The sequence below is a fragment of the Cervus canadensis genome, chromosome 6 (assembly GCF_019320065.1).
Source record: "Cervus canadensis isolate Bull #8, Minnesota chromosome 6, ASM1932006v1, whole genome shotgun sequence".
NCBI lineage: Eukaryota > Metazoa > Chordata > Mammalia > Artiodactyla > Cervidae > Cervus > Cervus canadensis.
The window spans coordinates 44660404-44681325 of record NC_057391.1 but is presented as its reverse complement, the minus strand read 5'-3'; the positions used below and the strand labels follow the sequence as shown (position 1 = coordinate 44681325).

Sequence of the window (20922 nt, the reverse complement as noted above, 5' to 3'; positions counted from 1 at the left end):
ATTTAAGAACAAGTGAACACGTCTTTTAGAAGGATTATTATACAACGAAACCTTCTTTTCTTAAACATAGTCATTTATTTTTTATAAACAATGAATTTAATAATAACTCATAATAATATAAATAATTATATTTCTACACATACACACATACAAATATGTGATACATACCTACTGTGTGTCCAAAGAGACTTTTTACCCCAATTACTAACCCCTCAGCAAATTCTTCAGGGCCTTGAACAGCACCCTGGTCAAAAATTAAAAAAAAGTTTGCTACTTAAAATTTAAATATGTTTAAGACTTTGAATCTAGTATTTCAGAGTTTCCATGAAGGTACAGAATCTGCAAACATACATAAACACTGTGGTGACAGTTTTCACCTTCTAATCCAAAAACTGACGGAACGCCTACTGCGTCTTGAAGATACTTTTAACCCACGTGATCTTAGCAAACCCTTTAAGAGGACAAAACCTGGAGAGGAGTAAATCACTGGCTTCAATCAAAACTGGAAGTTGGCCTTCCAGGACCACGTGCCGTCAGACTGTTAAAGCAAGCCACACTGACAGCAAGACTGAGGGCCCACACAGTTTGGGCTCTCTTGTTTTTCCACTTATTCTTTTTGCTTTGTCCTTCTGAAACGCTCACCACACTGGGATCCTGGATCCTTTAAATGGAGGAGAACAGGTTAGACGAAAGCTCGACTATGAAACAAAGTCAGCTTTCAATGCCAGTTAGTTCTTTACACAGTGGTGAGACAGCTTTGAAATGTTCTCAGTCTACTTAGCACTCTTCCTAACAACTACGTTAAATCCTAGAAAACGTAGGCATGCTTTATTACCCAGATACTAGAAGGGCTCAGTTAGTTCTAATACAATCTTTTACTGTTATCTCTAGTAATTTTAAAAATATATAAAATTGATATACTTGGTATTTGAACATTATTTAGTTCCAAGATACAATTAAAATATTAACTTTCATTAAAAGTAGAACATCCATTTTTCTATACTATGCTTAAAATAAATAAAAGACCAATACCTGGAAGGGTTCATAGAAAAGAGCTTCAAAGCCTTCAGATAGACCTCTAATTAATCCAAATGGGTTTCCAAGTACATCTAAGCCCAATACAAGGACGTACATCTGTTTCAAGAACTACAGGAAAATAAATAAATAAATGAAGTTATTTGCAACCATTGTTAGAAAATATATCATGAACCAATGTGGAAAAAATGGGATACTGACTAAATTAGGTTGTTAAAGGAAACCTCTGCAGTGACGTTTTACTATGTTCCAGGCATTATGCTTGTACTTTACATGGGACTTTCAAATGGGATAGAATTCAGGTTTGAGGCAAAGTCGGCCGTTTGTCAGTTGCATAACCTTGGATAACCTTGGATAACCAGTTACATAACCTTACATAACAAGTCATGTAGTCTCTATAGGCCCTGCTCTTTTCATCTGTAAACTGGTAGGTCTATTATACTGACCTTGCATGGCTGAGTATGCATATTAAATGAATATATATTTCAATACTTGGTACTCATTTTTGCTACATTATTATCAGTATTACTATGAACTAAATGGGTTGATAACCAAAACAAAAAGACAAATGAAAAAATATCCTTATTTGAACATGTAAAAATCAAGTTTAAACAGTATAAGAGAAAAGACCTTTCAGCAGAGGAAGGCAAGAGGAATGTCACCCAGAGCAATGGTACTTGTGCGTGCGTGCTCAGTCGCTTAACTCACGTCTGCCTCTCTGCAACCCCATGGACAGTGGCCCGCCAGGTTCCTCTGACCATGGAATTTTCCAGGCAAGGATACTGGAGTGAGCTGCCATGCCCTCCTCCAGGGAATCTTCCCGACCCAGGGATAGAACCTGTGTCTCTTATATCTACGGCATTGGCAGGTGGGTTCTTTACCACTCGCATCACCTGGGAAGCCCAATGGTACTCTAGTGTCCCCAAACAGCTACTGTGTCTCTGTGCACAGACTTCAAACCATGGAGTAACAGGCATCAGTAAGAGGAACTTGCTTTCCTCGCAATTCTACTACACTATGCTTACTATAGTCACTGAAGGAATAAAATGTAACGACCCTTAAATCACTAGTCTTTCCCAAAGTGGTAAATGTATAACTGCAAAAGGAAAACACACTAAAGGAAACTTTTAAAAAGGTTTATATAGTTGGGGGGGGGGGGAGGAATTAAAGAAATAGAAGTTAATTATTCCAGAAAAATACTAAGTAATGAGATTGTGAATTGCAGTAAGTCAGGTAAATGTCACACACTACAATCACACATAAATGCTTTGCTTTGATATTTTATGAAGTATCTTCCGTATGAGCTACGGTTAACATATAGGAAGTTACCTGTTCACTGTAGTGTCTAACAACACTCCACATGAGCTGATCTCTGTTGTAAAACTGATACCGAATTTCATAATAAGCAAGTCTGGGAGGAGAAAGAGTCAAAAGTACTAAGATTATTTCTTGAAAAAAAAAAGAAAGACGTAAAATTTCAGTGATAAATGAATCATTTCTAAGTCACAATTAGGTTTGTACATATAATTTGAGACCTTAAATATTAGGATGCCAAAACTATGATAAAAATAGTACATTGTCACGCAAATCTTTCATAAACACATAGAGTAAAAAGTTGACCATAATCCCACTACACAGTGAATTTTTTCTTTTAAACTTTTTTTTCCCCTCATTTTCCACTTCAAATTCTTTCTTTTCTTTTCTATGTAACTGAAAAATATTAAAACACTCTGTATGCATTTTTATATTCAACATTTTAGATAAATAGTCTTTTAGGTTTTCAAATTTTGATGTAACCATTTTTAGTAACATAGCATTCCATCATGTCGATGGGTCAAACAATTCTTTCATGATCAGACAATTCTAAATTTTGACGTAATAATCAGAGTTGCCATGTGTATTCTGAATATAACTTTGGTTGCATTTCAAGATTATTTTCTGACCGAATTCCTACCCAAAATAATTACTGAGTGAAAGACTACAAAAACATTTAAGACTCTTGATATATATCCCTTTCCACTCGTACATATGATTAAAAAAAAAAATGTTATTTCTTAGATGCACCTCTCTCTAGTACTAGGATTTCTCATATTTTGAAATCTTTGATAATTTGCTTTAATTTGCATATATTCTTTGATAAGTAATAAAGCTAAACATTTCTAATATCTATTAGCCACCATATCTTCCCTTTTATGAATTAGTTCACATTGTTCTCTGGTACCTATGGCATTTGAATTTTTAGGTTAAAAATTAAATTATTAATCTTTTGCTATACTTGTCATATCACCCCAGTTCTTTGTTTTTTAATTATTTTCATTGATTTTGTTTTAAGAGTCTAATTTTTATGTAGTCAAATTAATTTTTATTTTTCCATCAGGATTTTTTCCATTGCTTCTAAACATAGGAAGGTTTCCTTTTATTTAGAGATCTGATAGCAATTAACTTCTATTTTTTCTTAGTCTTTCTCTTTCCATTTGAATTGAATGTTTAAGCCTTTGATTCCTATAAAATTTGATAGTGTACAGGGTAAAAGTAGTATTAATGAATTTTTTTCTCTAATACCACTGTTGAATATTCAATTCAATAAATATTCACTGAATTTATATGTATCTGGCACATACAAATATTCTTTAATATATTAAAGGTAGCGAGGAGCTATTTATACTTTGCCATAAAATTATACTGAAATTTAATCCTACTGCTATATATTTCTAAATATAATTTCACTTAAAACATGGCCCATTTATAACATACTACTAAAATAATTCCATGTTTATACTATATTCATGTATTATCTAGATGCTGATAACTGAAGAAAAGATTAGACTCTTTACCTTGTCTTTATGAGTAAAATAAGTATACCTAAAGAGCATAAATTAGAATGGGTCCAAACTATTAAAAGTGTAAGTAGTAAGAATTACTACTTTTCTAAGGTAACTTCTACCACAAATGAAGAGAATGACTATCCAGAAACAGCATTCTGGTATAAAAATCTCCTAACACACTTCAAGAGAACTCTTACTTGAATATAAGGTCATCCACATCAGTCAGAGTAGCACCGATGCTTTTCAACAGCAGGTTGACAGAATGAATTGGAATCATTTCCTGTTTCTCTTGGTTTGATTCCTCACCACCAGAACCCAAAGACAAACTCAAGTGCAACTAAAAGGAAAATAATGTTCAATAAATGAAAACTAAAAACAAAAATATGTACATATATGGACGCCAAATTGTCCAGACACAAACAAATCCATCTTTCAATTAGAATCCTAAAGAAAACTATTTTTTGTTACTCTATATTACACAGAACAGCTCTGATCCTCATATTTACTTTCTAATAAAATACAAATCAATCCCAAAAGCTGAACTATAATTTTATTCAAACTTTATAAATAACATTGTGTTTATATATAGAGGAAAAAAAAAAAAAAAAAAAACACTTTGCAAAAACAGCATAATCATTTTAAGAGGAAAAACATGTCAACTGGCCTACCAGCAGTCTAACTCAAAATAATGGATAATCATTTCTACAAGTTAAATAACTTTTAGTAACAATTAACAAGAACAACTGCAGTATAATTACATGATAACAAGTAACAACAGCATTACAATTATGGCAACACTTTAGCAAGTTCCAAATAAATGGTTAAAAGAATAATAAGGTTTTCAGCTTCCACAACCCCTTCAACTCAGGACTTAACCATGAGATTTTCACATTCCCATTTAGCTTCTTCTACTTTGTGCTGCATCAACATTAGTGCGACAGTGCCAGAAGACACAGGCAGAAGGTAATTCAATGTGTGTTAAGTAAAGCAGATAACTCTGCCTTCTCATTCTGCCAACTCTCTAGGCATTCGCCCTCATCAACAGAGAGCTCAATAGAGGGGACTTGGGGAAAAGCCAGGAAAGCCTGGTGGTTGAACTTTTTCTCCCATGCGGACTTTTGTCCATCTGCAGACTTAGAGAGGGCTGGGATCCAGGAAAGGCAATCTTCGGTGAAAAGAGATCCAGCCTTTTCCTAGGGCAAAGTCACCACAGAGTAAGAAAATGACCATGATATTCATGATTTTAATTATTCAACTTTATGGGACAATTCCCAGTGTGCCTAAAAACGTTGCTATTTAGTCGCTCAGTCTAGTCCGACTCCTTGTGACTGAAAGGACTGTATCCTGCCTCAGTCCATGGGATTCCCCAGGCAAGAACACTGGAGTGCGTTGCCATTTGCTTCTCCAGGGGACCTTCCCGACACAGGAATTGAACCCGAGTCTCCTGCTTGGCAGGAGGATTTTTACCACTGAGTCACAGTATGTATAGGTAAATTATAAATCTTTAATACCCCATGGAGATTATAAACCCCATGAAGTCATTTTATATCTTCAACAGCAACGTCAATAGCAGGTTTTCAGTTAATAATTTGTTGAAGGTACTGTCCAATCTCATAAAGAACTGATTTTCATTTAATAATGAAAAAGAAATTGTGTATAACTCACCACATAAAACAATATCAATTTTGAACCTAACACTATGGATGTTTGATATCACGAAACTAATGTATCAATTTAAAATAATAATTTCATTTTATAAATCTATTCACTTAGCTGAAAGGATTGGTGAATGTAACTGACAATAATGTGCTGCTAACAGTTTTTGAGAATGTAAAGGATCATCAATATTTGTAGAGTTACTTAATTGTAAATTTGGCCCATTACACAAGTTTAGAGCTCTATGGATGATAGCATTTGTGGATTCTCTAAGCAGTCACCTTTCCCTAGAAAAGCTAAAAAGAATAACAAAAGGAGACAAGGAAATGGGTTCATAAAGGACAAAATCAGGCAAGTGAAAGGTATCCAATTTTCCACTCCCCTAGTTACAATCAAATTTTGGAAGGGTGAAAAACACCACATCAACAGTGTAACAGCAACTTCAGCGTTTTCACATTCTGGTTAGGACACCCATTATAGCTTTCTATTCAGACAGTAAGGAGTTACAAAGTGCAACCGCAACATTAAATGTTGGTGAGCACTTTTCTGCTTAATTAAGAAATGCTTTTGTCAGCTTCTTCCTTGAAGAAAGGGGTTATTAATTCAAGACTAGAGATCATGCTCTGGTGGTTTCTCTGTGGGAATTGTGGCTGTACATATGTTACAGAGAACTGTCTTAATTATTTCAATTAATCAAACAAAATTCCCCCCAAATATTTGATACAACAAATTAAAACCCACATTTGTATACAGATCCTTTAAAAGTTCTACAATACTTCTGTCAAATTTTCAAAGTAATAATTACAACAAACCTTTATAGGAGAAATATGGAAATGTTCAAAGAAACTAAGAATGGACGTATCAGTCACTGAAGTCCCCACTAATTCTGTATTTATAGCATCAGAGTCTTCCCGGATTAACTCTGTCTGAAAAAAATTAATCAAGATTTTCTATTTTAATTTTTTTCTCCAACAATTATCGAAAAGAATGGCTGATCTTTCATAATATTCCCAAGAAGTAAAAATTATTACCCATTTTCTTTCAGCTTCAGGGTCAGCTGTTGGGGTAAACAGCGCAGTAATAGCTCCTAGAAATCCCTGATCAACTTTTAAAGCCATTTCCTGAATGAGAACCATAAAATACCTAAGGAAAAAAACAATTTTTTTTTAATAGGAAAAGCTTTTTTAAAGATGAAAAGGGCATTTTATCAAACATTGTAATTTTCCATGTTAAAACTTTGATTTTGGCCAAAAACCACTGCAAGATCTTGTTCTATGATCTCTAAAACAAGGGTTATGTTAACAAGATCAAAGTTTATTTAGACTGAGATTTTTTTTTTTAAATTAAAGTGAAAGTTTCACTAGGGGTAACACTGCTATATTAACACTTAGCATTTAAAGTTCCAAATTCTCTATTTACCATGTTATGGAAGATGTAAGAATGATGATGATGTAGCATGTATTATCTAATTTTTAAAGTCCACAGGAATTAAAGAACACACCTCACAAATATATCATTTATATTTCACTATTTTATATTCTAATGGAAGTTACAAATGGGAGAAGTGGTTGAAGGAATTTTACACTTTAAAATATACAGAGGCTATTATTAAAGTAAGTTTCAACATATAAAATCACTTGACCATAAGTAGATTGATATGTTCAGGTGGAAATAATTTTTATACAAAAGTCACTTGCAAAACATAACGTATTTTCAAAGTAGATTCTCATTTTAAATTCCTTTAGATGAACAAGGGTTTCTTTACTTACTTGAACTGTAAGACTTTACTGTACTCATTAAATCTTGTGATGACACTCACATCAATGAAAGGTTTGGGCTCTAAAAGGAAGAAAGAAAAGGGGAAAAAGGCAATCAAGCTTTCTAGTAGGTGAAAATGATATGTATTCAACTTTTATATACAGGGTATGTCTTAATTTAATTTTTTCTTACCTGAATCCAAAGCAATAGATTTTGGAGGAGCCACAGGATGAAATACAACAGGGAACACCGTGCCTGGTAACTGACTGTCAACCTAAAGAAAGGGAAGCTGACTCAGCAGTACTTAATGTAAACTTTTGATTCAGAGACGTATTATAGAATATGCCACTAATTACATCATAAATAATATCTGTATTTGTATGTGCTGCTATTAAAAGTTTCACTTTAAATCTAAATTTATATATCTTCACCAAGGGCAATTTTCCACATACAGGAATATATAAACATCCTCATAATTGCACTAGAATTGTGGAGCATGAACACCATTAATGGAAATATTTGTATCAATGGATCATGTGAGAATTCAACTATCTATAATTTAAATAAACATGTAAGTGAAGACTGCATATGAAATTACAGATTAGGTATTAAGAAAAAGAGAACAAAAATGTCCTAAAAAGTAGTAATCCATTGTTAAAAACAAGAGATGGAGGGAGGCAGGAAGGGAAAAAGCAAACGAATAGTTTGATAAAAACAGCCTCCAATAAAGCCCTAATCATTCCCATAAAGAAGAATAAAAGAAAATCTTAATTTGGGGTTCCATGAAAAATTCAAAGAAATATTAAAAATAACAATTTTTTTAAGAAAACATATGGCCAAATTAAAGTCTCAGTGGTCATTTAGCCGTGGATAAATAGTATGGTGAATCTACAGGATACGTGGAAGAAGGAGAATAAGCTTATAAACAAAAAGATATCAATTCTGATGTATGATTTTTGTTGTTGTTCAGTTGCTAAGTTGTGTCCAACTCTTTTCAATCCCATAGACAGACTTCCCTGTCCTTCACCATCTCCCAGAGCTTGCTCAAACTCATGTCCATCAACGCGGTGATGCCATCCAACCATCTTGTCCTCTGTTATCCCCTTCTCCTCCTGTCTTCAATCGTTCCCAGGATCAGGGTCTTCTCCAATGAGTCAGCTCTTCATATCAGGTGGCCAAAGTACTGGAGCTTCAGCTTCAGCATCAGTCCTTCCAATGAATATTCAGGGTTGATTTCTTTTAGGATTGACTGGTTTGATCTTGCAGTCTCTCAAGAGTCTTCTCCAATACCACAGTTCAGTACCAATAGTTCTTCAGCGCTCAGCTTCCTTTATAGTCCAACTGTCACATCCATACACAACTACTGGAAAAATCATAGCTTTGACTATATGGACCTTTGTCAGTAAAGTAATGTCTCTGCTTTTTAATATGCTGTCTCAGTTTGTCATAGTTTTTCTTCCAAGGAGCAAGCATCTTTTAATTTCATGGCTGTTGTCACCATCTATAGTGATTTTGGAGCCCAAGAAAACAAAGGCTGTTACTGTTTCCATTGTTTCCCCATCTATTTGCCATGAAGAGATGGGACCAGATGCCATGATGTGAGTTTCCTGAATGTTGACTTTTAAGCCAGCTGTTATACTCTCCTCTTTCACCTTTGTCAAGAGGCTCCTTAGTCTCTCTTTGCTTTCTGCCATAAGGGTTGTGCCATCTGCATATCTGAGGTTACTGATATTTCTCGTGGCAATCTTGATTCTGGCTTGTGCTTCATCCAGTCCAGCATTTCTCATGATATACTCTGCATATAAGTTAAATAAGCAGGGTGACAATATACAGCCTTGACATACTCCTTTTCCTATTTGGAACCAGTCTGTTGTTCCATGTCCAGTTCTAACTGTTGCTTCTTGACCTGCATACAGATTTCTCAGGAGGCAGGTAAGGTGGTCTGGTATTCCCATCTCTTTAAGATAATTTTCCACATTTTGTTGTTATCCATACAAAGGCTTTGGCATAGTCAATAAAGCAGAAGTAGATGTTTTTCTAGAATTCTCTTGCTTTTTCCATGATCCAACGGATGCTGGCAATTTAATCTCTGGTTCTCTGTCTTTTCTAAACCCAGCTTGAACATCTGGAAGTTTTGGGTTCACGTACTATTGAAGCCTGGCTTGGAGAATTTTGAGCATTATTCTGCTAGCATGTGAAATGCATGCAATTGTGTGGTAGTTTGAGCATTCTTTGGCATTTCCCTTCTTTGGGATTGGAATGAAAACTGACCTTTTCCAGTCCTGTGGCCACTGCTGAGTTTTCCAAATTTGCTGGCATACTGAGTGCAGCACTTTCACAGCATCATCTTTTAGTACTTGAAATAGCTCAACTGGAATTTCATCACCTCCACTAGCTTTGTTCATAGTGATGCTCCCTAAGATCCACTTGACTTTGGACTCCAGGATGTCTGGTTCTAGGTGAGTGATCATACCATCATGGTTATCTGGGTCATGGAGATCTTATTTGTATAGTTTTGTGTACTCATGCCACCTCTTCTTAATATCTCCCACTTCTAATAGGTCCCTATGATTTCTGTCCTTTACTGTGCCCAACTTTGCATGAAATGTTCCCTTCAGTTCAGTTCAGTTCAGCTGCTCAGTTGTGTCCAACTCTTTGTGGCCCCATGGATTGCAGCAAGCCAAGCCTCCCTGTCCATCACCAACTCCCAGAGCTTACTCAAACTCATGTCCATTGAGTTAGTGAAGCCATCCAACCATCTCATCCTCTGCCGCTCCTTTCTCCTCCTGCCTTCAATATTTCCCAGCATCAGGGTCTTTTCAAATGAGTCAGTTCTTCGCATCAGGTAGCCAAAGTATTGGGGTTTCAGCTTCAGCATCAGACCTCCCAATGAATATTCAGGATTGATTTTCTTTAGGATGGACGGGTTTGATCTCCTTGCAGTCCAAGGGACTCTCAAGAGTCTTCTCCAACACCATGGTTCAAAAGCATCAATTCTTTGGCGCTCAGCATTCTTTACAGTCCAACTCTCACATCCATACATGACCACTAGAAAAACCATAGCCTTGACTAGATAGATCTTTGTTGGCAAAGCAATGTCTCTACTTTTTAATATGCTGTCTAGGTTGGTCATAACTTTCCTTCCAAGGAGGAAGCAGCTTTTAATTTCATGGTTGCAATCACCATCTGCAGTGATTTTGGAGCCCAAAAAAATAAACTCAGCCACTATTTCCACTGTTCCATCTATTTGCCATGAAGTGACAGCACCGGATGCCATGATCTTAGTTTTCTGAATGTTGAGCTTTAAGCCAACGTTTTCACTCTCCTCTTTCACCTTCATCAAGAGGCTCTTTAGTTCTTCTTCACTTTCTGCCATAAGGGTGGTGTCATCTGCATATCTGGGGTTATTGATATTTCTCCCGGCAATCTTGATTCCAGCTTGTGTTTCTTCCAGCCCAGCGTTTCTCATGATGTACTCTGCATATAAGTTAGATAAGCAGGATGACAATATACAGCCTTGACATACTCCTTTTCCTACTTGGAACCAGTCTGTTGTTCCATGTCCAGTGCTAACTGTTGCTTCCTGACCTCCATACAGGTTTCTTAAGAGGCAGGTCAGGTGGTCTGGTATTCCCATCTCTTTCAGAATTTTCCACAGTTTACTGTGATCCACACAGTCAAAGGCTTTGGCATAGTCAATAAAGCAGAAATAGATGTTTTTCTGGAACCCTCTTGCTTTTTCGATGATCCAGCTGATGTTGGGAATTTGATCTCTGGTTCCTCTGCCTTTTCTAAAACCAGCTTGAACATCTGGAAGTTCACCATTCACGTATTGCTGAAGCCTGGCTTAGAGAATTTTAAGCATTACTTTACTAGCGTTTGAGATGAGTGCAACTGTGCGGTAGTTTGAGCATTGTTTGGCACTGTCTTTCTTTGGGATTGGAATGAAAACTGACCTTTTTCCAGTCCTGTGGCCCCTGCTGAGTTTTCCAAATTTGCTGGCATATTGAGTGCAGCACTTTCACAGTGTCATCTTTCAGGATTTGAAATAGCTCAACTGGAATTCCATCACCTCCACTAGCTTTGTTCGTAGTGATGCTTCCTAAGGCCCATGACTTCACATTCCAGGATGTCTGGCTCTAGGTAAGTGATCACACCATTGTGATTATCTGGTCATGAAGATCTTTTTTGTACAGTTCTTCTGTGTATTCTTGCCACCTCTTCTTAGTATCTTCTGCTTCTGTTAGGTCCCTACCATTTCTGTCCTTTATTGAGCCCATCTTTGCATGAAATGTTCCCTTGGTATCTCTAATTTTCTTGAAGAGATCTCTAGTCTTTCCCATTCTATTGTTTTCCTCTATTTCTTTGCATTGATTGCTGAGGAAGGCTTTCTTATATCTCCTTGCTATTCTTTGGAACTCTGCATTCAAATGGGTATATCTTCCCTTTTTTCCTTTGCCTTTCGCTTTTCTTCTCAGCTGTTTGTAAGGGCTGCTCAGACAACCATTTTGCCTTTTTGCATTTCTTTTTCTTGGGTACGGTTTTCCTGTAGCTCAGTCGGTAAAGAATCTGCCTGCAGTGCAGGAGACCCAGGTTCGATTCCTGGGTTGGGAAGATCCCCTAGAGAAGGAACTGGCAACCCACTCCAGTATCCTTGCCTGGAAAATCTCTGGACAGAGGAGCCTGATGTGCTGCAGTCCATGGGATCGGAAAGGGTGGACACAACTGAGTGACTAACACTTATTAACACTTACTTAACACTTACCTGTACAATGTTATGAACCTCCATCCATCATTCTTCAGGCACTCTGTCTATCAGATCTAATCCCTTGACAGAACCTTGTGAAAAAAAATTCAGACCCAAGATTCCCAAACTGATTAGATATACCCATTGAACAGGATGACAGTGTTACCTGAAGCCAATACAATCTCGCCCTTAAACTTCTTTGGTGAGGAGATTGCTTATATTCAACCTGAATTCCTGATAAAAAATGTCGCCTTATAGAGCACCGAGAAGGGAGACGCATTTCCATTGGGTCCTTGCCAAAATTCACCTGGGAAAAAAGCAGATGTGCTTGTGATGAACTGGTATTAGCAGTGTAGACCATTTTAAATATCCACCTAGTCACAATTGAAAAAGAAAAATACTCATTTCTACGTCTAATCAAAAGATCTACCTTAAGATGATCTACAGCTGAGATGTTTGAAGCAGAATCATCACATAACTAAAGTTATGCAAAAAATTTTCAGTGATATAAACTGTACTTAGAGAAAATAAGTCATGCTTTTCATTTTTCTAAAAACCACAATGAGTGAGTTTGTGATAGTCGCTCAGTTGTGTCCAACTCTTTGCAACCCCATGGACTGTAGCCTGCCAGGCTCCTGTCCATGGAATTCTCTAGGCAGGAATACTGGAGTGGGTTACCATTTCCTTCTCCAAAAAACCTCAACGGTAATGAATAATTCCAGATAACACTTATGCTTTGTTTTAACAAAGTTAAACAGTGAATAGTCAATAGCTTACTTATGTCTGACACTAACTGAACAGTGTTCTTTCATTTCAGCATGACCAACATTTATAGGGATGAGGGTGGGGGTGGGGAGCAGGTATGGTGATAATGCAAATGCAACCATCAGAGACAAAGAGTAACCCACACTGCATGACTGAAACTTCAGTCAAGCTTCTGGGCTCTTCTTGAAGCAAAAGGGACTTTCAGTTTTAATAATGTAGGGCCCTGTGTAGAGCACATGTTTATTTGTGGACATCTACTTGTGTCCTACAATCATTTACATTTAATGAATTTAATTGGGCAAATTTTTCTAGAGGGTTTTCATCACTGAGATATACAATTCTGCACAGCCTTTAGCAATATACTGATATCATTCAGAATAGAAGTTTCAATAAGTAATGTTGATTTCTCCATCAAATTCCTAAAAATAAGTTACATGAAACTATCTGCTTTGCAAATAGACGAAATTATAAAAATGCAGATAAGAAACATTTAAATAATGTTTTACAGTATATGATCAACAGTATATTTTAATTTAAAATGTGCTAATAAATTTTTTTAGTCATACTAATGCTACTAACAAATTAGTTTTTGCATACATATATTTACTTGGATAGTGATAGTTTATTTACTACCACCAATGGCAACATAATACATGAATAAGAAAAAAAACAAATTTGGTATACCTCAAAATTATCATCTAGTTTAATCCAGCCAAGGTCTCTTGATTCTAGATATTTCTTATAGGACTTTTCCAATAAAATTATTTGCTTTTGACTAAATGGCTTCCACTTCTGTTTTGGTTTCATCTCCCAAACAACACCAGAACTAAAATAATTCACAAAAAAAATAAATGCATAATTTAGGTTGTGGAATTTTCATTCAACTCCAAATTTTCCCAACTGTCAACTCCTATGAAAATCACATTTATGCAAGAGATTTTAAACACCAAAATATATCTATGTTTTATATAAACGTGCATAAGGAAAAGAGGCAGGGGATATGTTTTTGTATCACACACTGACATCAATGAACTAAGGAATTGGCAAAATTTTTTCATATGGGGATATTTTAGGCAAAAACCCATCAAGATGGAAGACCTAAATATCAAACATAAAACTACAACATTCCTAGATAGAACATAGGAGAAAATCTAAGTGACCTTGGGTTTGGCAGTGACTTTTACAATACATCACTAAAAAGCACAATCCATGAGAAAAAAAACAGATGTGGGACTTTCCTGAAATTGAAATTTCTGCTCTGTGAAAGACACCGTTAAAAGAATGAAAAGGCTGGGAGAAAATATTTGTAAAACATATATCTGATAAAAGACTGATATGGTAAGTCCCCTACATACAAATCTTTAAGTTTCAAACTTGCAAAGATATGAACAGGTGTTCACATGTCCAATCACATGTTAGTTTACGTGTCTGGTGTACCCTGCCGCAGGTACATGTCCAATCACATAAGTTGGTTTACGTGTCTGGTGTACCCTGCCGCAGGTACATGTCCAATCACATAAGTTGGTTTACGTGTCTGGTGTACCCTGCCGCAGGTACATGTCCAATCACATAAGGTTGGTTTACGTGTCGGTGTACTTTGCCGCAAGGTACATGTTCCAAATAAGTTGGTTAGTGTCTTGGTAGTACCCTGCGAGGTTAACATGTCAATACTACGTTGGTTTACGTTCTGGTGACCTGCGAGGAACAATGTCCATTCAAAGTTGGTTCTCGTGTATGGTGTACCTGCCGCAGGTACGATGTCCAATACACATAGTTGGTTTTACGTGTCTTGTTACCCTTGCCGCTAGTACATGATCCAATCACATAATGTGGTTAGTGTTGGTGATACCCTGCGCGCAGGTACATGTACAAACACATAAGTTAGTTTACGTGTCTGGTGTACCCTGCCGCAGGTACATGTCCAATCACATAAGTTGGTTTACGTGTCTGGTGTACCCTGCCGCAGGTACATGTCCAATCACATAAGTTGGTTTACGTGTCTGGTGTACCCTGCCGCAGGTACATGTCCAATCACATAAGTTGGTTTACGTGTCTGGTGTACACTGCCGCATGTACATGTCCAATCACACGTTAGTTTACGTGTCTGGTGTACACTGCCACATGTACATGTCCAATCACACGTTAGTTTACGTGTCTGGTGTACACTGCCACATGTGTGCACCTCCTACCAGCGGCTGTGGTGCCGCTGCACAGTACTGATAGAGGACTTCCCTGCACAGTACTGATAGAGGACAGTATCTCTGCTTCAAGGCCAGGATGTCCAGAAGCAAACACAAAAGCAGTGGTGATGCAGCTGGTACACAAGAAATGCCAGACGTTATACTGTACTCTGTACTTTTCAAGGTACTATACTGTAAGATTAAAAATATTTTATTTTTTGTTTTTTTATGTATTATTTGTGTGAAAAGTATTATAAACCTATTACAGTACAGTACTATATAGCTAACTGTGTTAGTTGGGTACCTAAGCTAACTTTGTTAGACTTAAAAACAAATTGGATTTATGAACATGCTCTTGGAACAGAACTTGTTTGTATGCAGGGGACTTATTGTACCCAAAGTATACAAAGAACTCTTAAAACTCAACAATAGCAAAAAATATTAAATTGGGCAAAAGATCTGAACCTCATCAAATGAGGTTCAAACGACAAAAAAGCATATGAAAAGATGTTCAACATCATATGTAATTAGGTAGCTGCAAATTAAAACAGAGACCACTACAAATCTATTAGAATGGCCAAAACCTGCAATACTGACAATACTAAATGCTGGCAAGGATGTGGAACAACAGGAATCTCTCATTCATTCATGGCAGGGTAACCAAACGGTGAGCCGCTTCTCACAAAATTCAACTGGCAGGAGCTGCACAAAGAGCTTTACATACATGACCTCTGTGTTTTGCTTAATTTTGTACTTCACCAAACACATGATTATCGATAGACCCTATACTGGTTATACCTGATAATTATTTCCCTCAACAGCCTCCAAAGAAGAATGAGTCTTTTACCACAGTCAGTGTGATTGAAAAACCAAAACAGATAAATTCAAATATTTTTCTTATATAAGTATAAGCAGAATCAGAGAAAAGAACTGGTTCCACCATTATTAAAATGTTCTAAACAACCACCCAATAAGATCATGTACCCAGGTTAAAATACTGCCTCCATGAAACAGTTTTCCAATTTATGTGATTCATTGTTGTTGGCTTCCCCAAACCACACCAGTTTCTCCAGCCCCTACAGCACCCACAGAACGTGTTCATACTTCTTTGTAGCTGTTTTTTTTTTTTTTTTTTAGTGTTTTTGTAATTCATTTAAAAAATACATACAAACAACAAGGAAAGAACAAACCTCTTCTCCCACCAACTAATGAGTGCTGTCATGAGGGCAAAGACATTATTTCATCCTAGGGGCTTTTCAACTAGCAGTGAAAGCAGCTGTTCGGTAAGCTTCGCTGAAAGGTATGTACAGTACATCAAATTCAAAACAGGTATTTGTCTACCCTCATCAAGCTTGATATTATGAACTTGATGCCTTTTAAAGATTTCTGATACCTTATCTCTCTTCTCCCATACCTGGTTATCCCAATATATGAAACTTCCTGCTTGGTTTCATTGTTGACCAGTGAAAGCCCAAGACTATGGAGAGAAAAAGTTATCTCGTGATTGGCCTGCTCCATTTCTTCTGCCTGCCGAGCTTTGGAAACCAAGGCAACATCATCAGTGAAAAGCAAGACTCTCTGGCGCCCATCGAGAAATGATACCCAGTGTATCTGGATGTTTGCATCATAGGGAAACTGTCCACATTCATCCTGTGGGAAAGAGAGACTTCATATTAAAACCACAAACAGTAAGCTTTTATTACATAAAGTTGAACTGCTGTAGCTAAGAAAGCATGACTATAAATCAGAAAACCATCAAAATAACAAATTAATTAAAGTTATAATGTGTTTTGAAACATCCTCACCAATTCTTTCAAACAGTAACAGATCAATAGTGCTTATTTTTTTTAAAACCTTAGTTTAAGTTACCTAGTTAGGCTCAAAGGGTACTCAGCAGGAATAAGAATCTCCTTCAAAGGCACCAACGGCATAAGATGCTTACTTGTCTCTTGGAGAACAGAATGGAAATGTAATCTCAGGTAAAATTAGATTTTAATACTTTATAATGCTGCAAGTATTTATATAAATCACATTGTTAAATAGTCAACCCATGGTGATCAGTTTGTATTAACTTTTACTAAGAAGAGCCTTCTTGAATGACAGTCTTTTAAAGCATTTAAAAATGTTAGGCTTGATTTGGTGTGTGTCTTCAGAGATTTAAATAACAATTTTTTTTTCATTCTGGACTTAACATAAATAAAACAACAGTTCATTTCAACAGGCAGCATAAGTACCTAATATGTGCTTTTCATTTCATGCTTTCTTGGAAAACAAAAACCAAAAACAAAGGATGTCACCAAAAGCACAGAAATGGTTTGTATTTGCTGTTCTCTGAAACTGATCTACAGCTTTTAACATATATCAAAGTAGACTGCTCAATTTTTTTACTCAAACATGATTAAATATTATAAATGTTTCAGAGCTATCTACTAAGGAAGGTGAATTTTCTCCTTGTAAACTACAAAATTTGATATGTAGCTTTGTTCAATCTTAGTTATTATTCAAATGCTCTCTAGTCCTATTTGTTTTCAATCTATTGGATCTGTTAAAAATTAAATAAGGTATATTAAAATATCCTTAGGCAACAATGTTTCAGCTGACTTCCAACATTTTCGGTTACACATTTTGATACAATATTATTCACTGCATGAAGGTTTATGGCTATCATGCCTTCTTTGTCACATTATCATATTCTATCTAATGATTTTTGCTTTGAATCGTAGTTAAATTGTTTTTTACTTTTGTTTACTTGTTAAATCTTTATCATCTCTTTATGCTTTTAACTTTCTGTGGTAGTTCAGTTAAAGCAGATCTCATGTACACGCATCTGGTTAGAAACTACTTTTTAACTTAATCTGAATGCGATCTTTTAATAGGAGAATTTAAACCATTTTCATTTACTGACATGCTTGATGGGAAGCATGGTTTAGTGGGAAAAGTCCAGGGACTATGAAGTCAAGAAGATCTGGTTTTGAATTCTAACCAGCAGTTCTAAGTTATAAACGTAAGAATTTATAATACTATATAATAAGCATTAAGATATGATATATTCAACAAAATGTACTGACATTTGTCACTTACTATATACTTCCTTAGGCTTCCTTCTTTTACTGTAAGAGCAAATTTTGCTTTATTTTCATTTTCTCAATTGTTTTAGAATTTTTATTACTCACTTTGCTTCTATTAAATTGGTATCCTTTAAAAAAATCATCTTTGATCTATATTTCTGTAATTACAATTTAGGATTAAATGGTGTTAATATATTATGTTCAGAACATACTATTTCCCTGCTCCCCCTTTCATTTTACTTTGTTGTCTTTGTCTTTTACTTCACCAACTTTCTCTTATCATAGCTGTGGTATGTTTATAACTTTGGGAATCTCAAGCACACATTCCGAAAATTTTCTCTGGTCCTTCTTTAGTAAAAAAATTTTCAGAAGTGTGATCAGCTTCTGAATCTTTGGGAGCATGCTACAGTTTTCTCCTCAACTATTTTTTCGTAAACTCCACGTTTGTTTGTTTTTTTCCTGTTTATTCACACTTAATGAAGAAAGTGCTTTACAGTACTGTGTGGATTTTCTTTGAATTCCCTTTTCATGTACACCTGAGCCTCAGCAGAATTCCCTTCTCAGATCAGCCAGGAGACAAGGAAATGGCTAACTGTCTTGTTTCTAGCTTAATTTTCATAACCTGGCAGATTACCAGCTGACTAAGGCACAATAATCTATTTCTTACTGTCTGGTTCTCTAACACCAAATAGAATAGAAACATTTTAAAACCATAAGCCTGCGGATACACTACTGCCAGGATTCTTTATGATTTTGCCTTAATTTATAGACCGTGACATAGTCCTTCAGGATGGCGAAACCATTCTCTCTCCAGTATCTGTCTACTACCTTATGGGAGTTGTGGTTGCTGAGGAGCATGAAATGGGAGGACAAAGAAAATAACACCAGCGTAGTACAGGGCCCCCTGGTCAAGCTAGCACGTCTCTGAGCCAGAGACCTCACTGTAACAGGGAACTTAAGCTCCTCTCTACCACTTACAACCCTTGAGGGTTTCTCTGTTGTAAAAAGTAAAGCATAAGCAGGCAACGGAGCTCCATCAAATTGTCATGGCGAAAATCACTCCAAGAATCTCATAACCATCAGTCTTGATTTTTCAAAAGTCTTATCTCTTTTATGGGTATTTCAGAGAGAATATAGGAAGAGGATAATTCAGTCACTCTTGGCCAATTACTATTTTAAATAACCAAGAAAGCTTTTATGACAACTGGCATTATCAGACAGTGGAATATGACACTGTATGAACTTTTCAGCACAGAATATAATCCTACAGAAACTAGGTACCACTTGTGGAGGAGCACTGTCTATACTGGAGGGAGGCTGGCAGATGAATTCTTTTACTTTTTTAAGTATTTATTTATTTGGTTGCACTGATTCTTAGTCGTGGCATGTGAGAAATCAATCTTTGTTGTGGCACATGAGATCTTTAGTTAAGGCATGTGAACTCTTACTGTAGAATGCGGGATCTAGTTCTCTGACCAGGGATGGAACCCAAGCACCCTACATTGAGAGCATGGAGTCTTAACCACTGGACCACCAGGGAAGTTCCTGGCAGATGAATTCTTAAGCCCTTCCCAAAGTCTAAGTGTCTAGGAAATAACATGTTTAATTAATTTAGCTACCTAATAAGTATTTCAATAAGTAATTCATTATTTTTCTTATATGGATAATTTGCTACTGTCATACTCCTTTAATTAAAAAACCATATGGCTTTGATAGGGAAAATATGCTTTAAAAAATCTTACAGCTAACAATGGTATGCAAAATAAAGCTGTTATTCACTTAGCCTCAACATTCCTTCTTTATAAAAAAAAGTAAATAAAAAAGTACTGGTCTTAGGCAAGCTGAAACAGGCCTATTTTTTAAAATGCAAATATTTTGACTAATCTAAGACAAAATATTGATGTGAACTATTTACCAACTAAAGCCCCAAAGCAACTTCTTTTGAAAATACTTGCAAAACAACAGCATTGAAACATGTATATTATCTAGGGTGAAACAGATCACCAGCCCAGGCTAGATGCATGAGACAAGTGCTCGGGCCTGGTGCACTGGGAAGACACCAGAAATCGGGTGGAGAGGGAGGTGGGAGGGGGGATAGGGATGGGGAATACATGTAAATCCATGGCTGATTCATGTCAATGTATGACAAAAACCACTACAATATTGTAAAGTAATTAGCCTCCAACTAATAAAAATAAATGAAAAAAAAAAAAAAGAAAATACTTGCAATTCATTTTTAGTTCAAAAAAGAAAAAGATGACAATGTGAAGCTAACTTGTCTACTTCCTGTGTTATTTAGGCACTTCCCTAGTGGCTCAAACGGTAAAGAATCTGCCGCACTGCAGGAGGCCTGGGTTCGATCCCTGGGTTGGGAAGATCCCCTGGAGGAGAGCATGGCAACCCACTCCAGTTTTCTTCCCTGGAGAGTCCCCATGGACAGAGGAGCCTGGCAGGTTACAGTCAACAGGGTCGCAGAGTCGGACTCGACTGAGCGACTAAGCACAGCACACTTGATGTGATACCCATTCACATCAAATGATACCTTCAACAGATCATGTTCCCCAACATTTGCTGCATAACTCCATTTAAGCTTTCTGGTACCAGTGGGATCTTCCCAGGCAAAGAGTCGCACTTGTCTTGGCAGCAATACCATTTCTTCCTTTGACCCGCTGAAACACAAGCAGCAGAGGGAAGATTAAAATACCCTGGCCTTGAGAAACGTAGACTGTGGCTTACTGAGGAGGGGACTGGCACAAACATGTTATAAAGATGCCTTTGTTAATAAAACACAACTGCCTAAAAGTAAGTACCCTACAATGTCCAAATAACTAATGATTCTGAAGCCTGAGGGAAAAGAATATTACTCTTTCTGAAGCTGCAGCATACTC

The 20922-nt window shown here is 36.5% G+C and overlaps 1 protein-coding gene across 2 annotated transcripts in view; it reads right to left on the bottom strand.

Moving 5' to 3' along the window:
- The window catches only part of VPS13C (vacuolar protein sorting 13 homolog C), a 182138-nt gene that overhangs the window by 16818 nt on the left and 144398 nt on the right, over positions 1-20922 (bottom strand). For both annotated transcript variants that reach the window (XM_043471782.1, XM_043471783.1), the window contains exons 64-75: positions 20577-20703; positions 16381-16616; positions 13471-13612; positions 12188-12328; positions 7467-7548; positions 7286-7355; positions 6548-6659; positions 6329-6442; positions 4058-4197; positions 2365-2446; positions 1033-1146; positions 169-244 (exon numbers count right to left, since the gene is read on the bottom strand). In XM_043471782.1, coding sequence (XP_043327717.1) covers positions 169-244; positions 1033-1146; positions 2365-2446; positions 4058-4197; positions 6329-6442; positions 6548-6659; positions 7286-7355; positions 7467-7548; positions 12188-12328; positions 13471-13612; positions 16381-16616; positions 20577-20703 — 1436 coding nt within the window. The remainder of the gene's footprint in view (positions 1-168; positions 245-1032; positions 1147-2364; positions 2447-4057; positions 4198-6328; positions 6443-6547; positions 6660-7285; positions 7356-7466; positions 7549-12187; positions 12329-13470; positions 13613-16380; positions 16617-20576; positions 20704-20922) is intronic.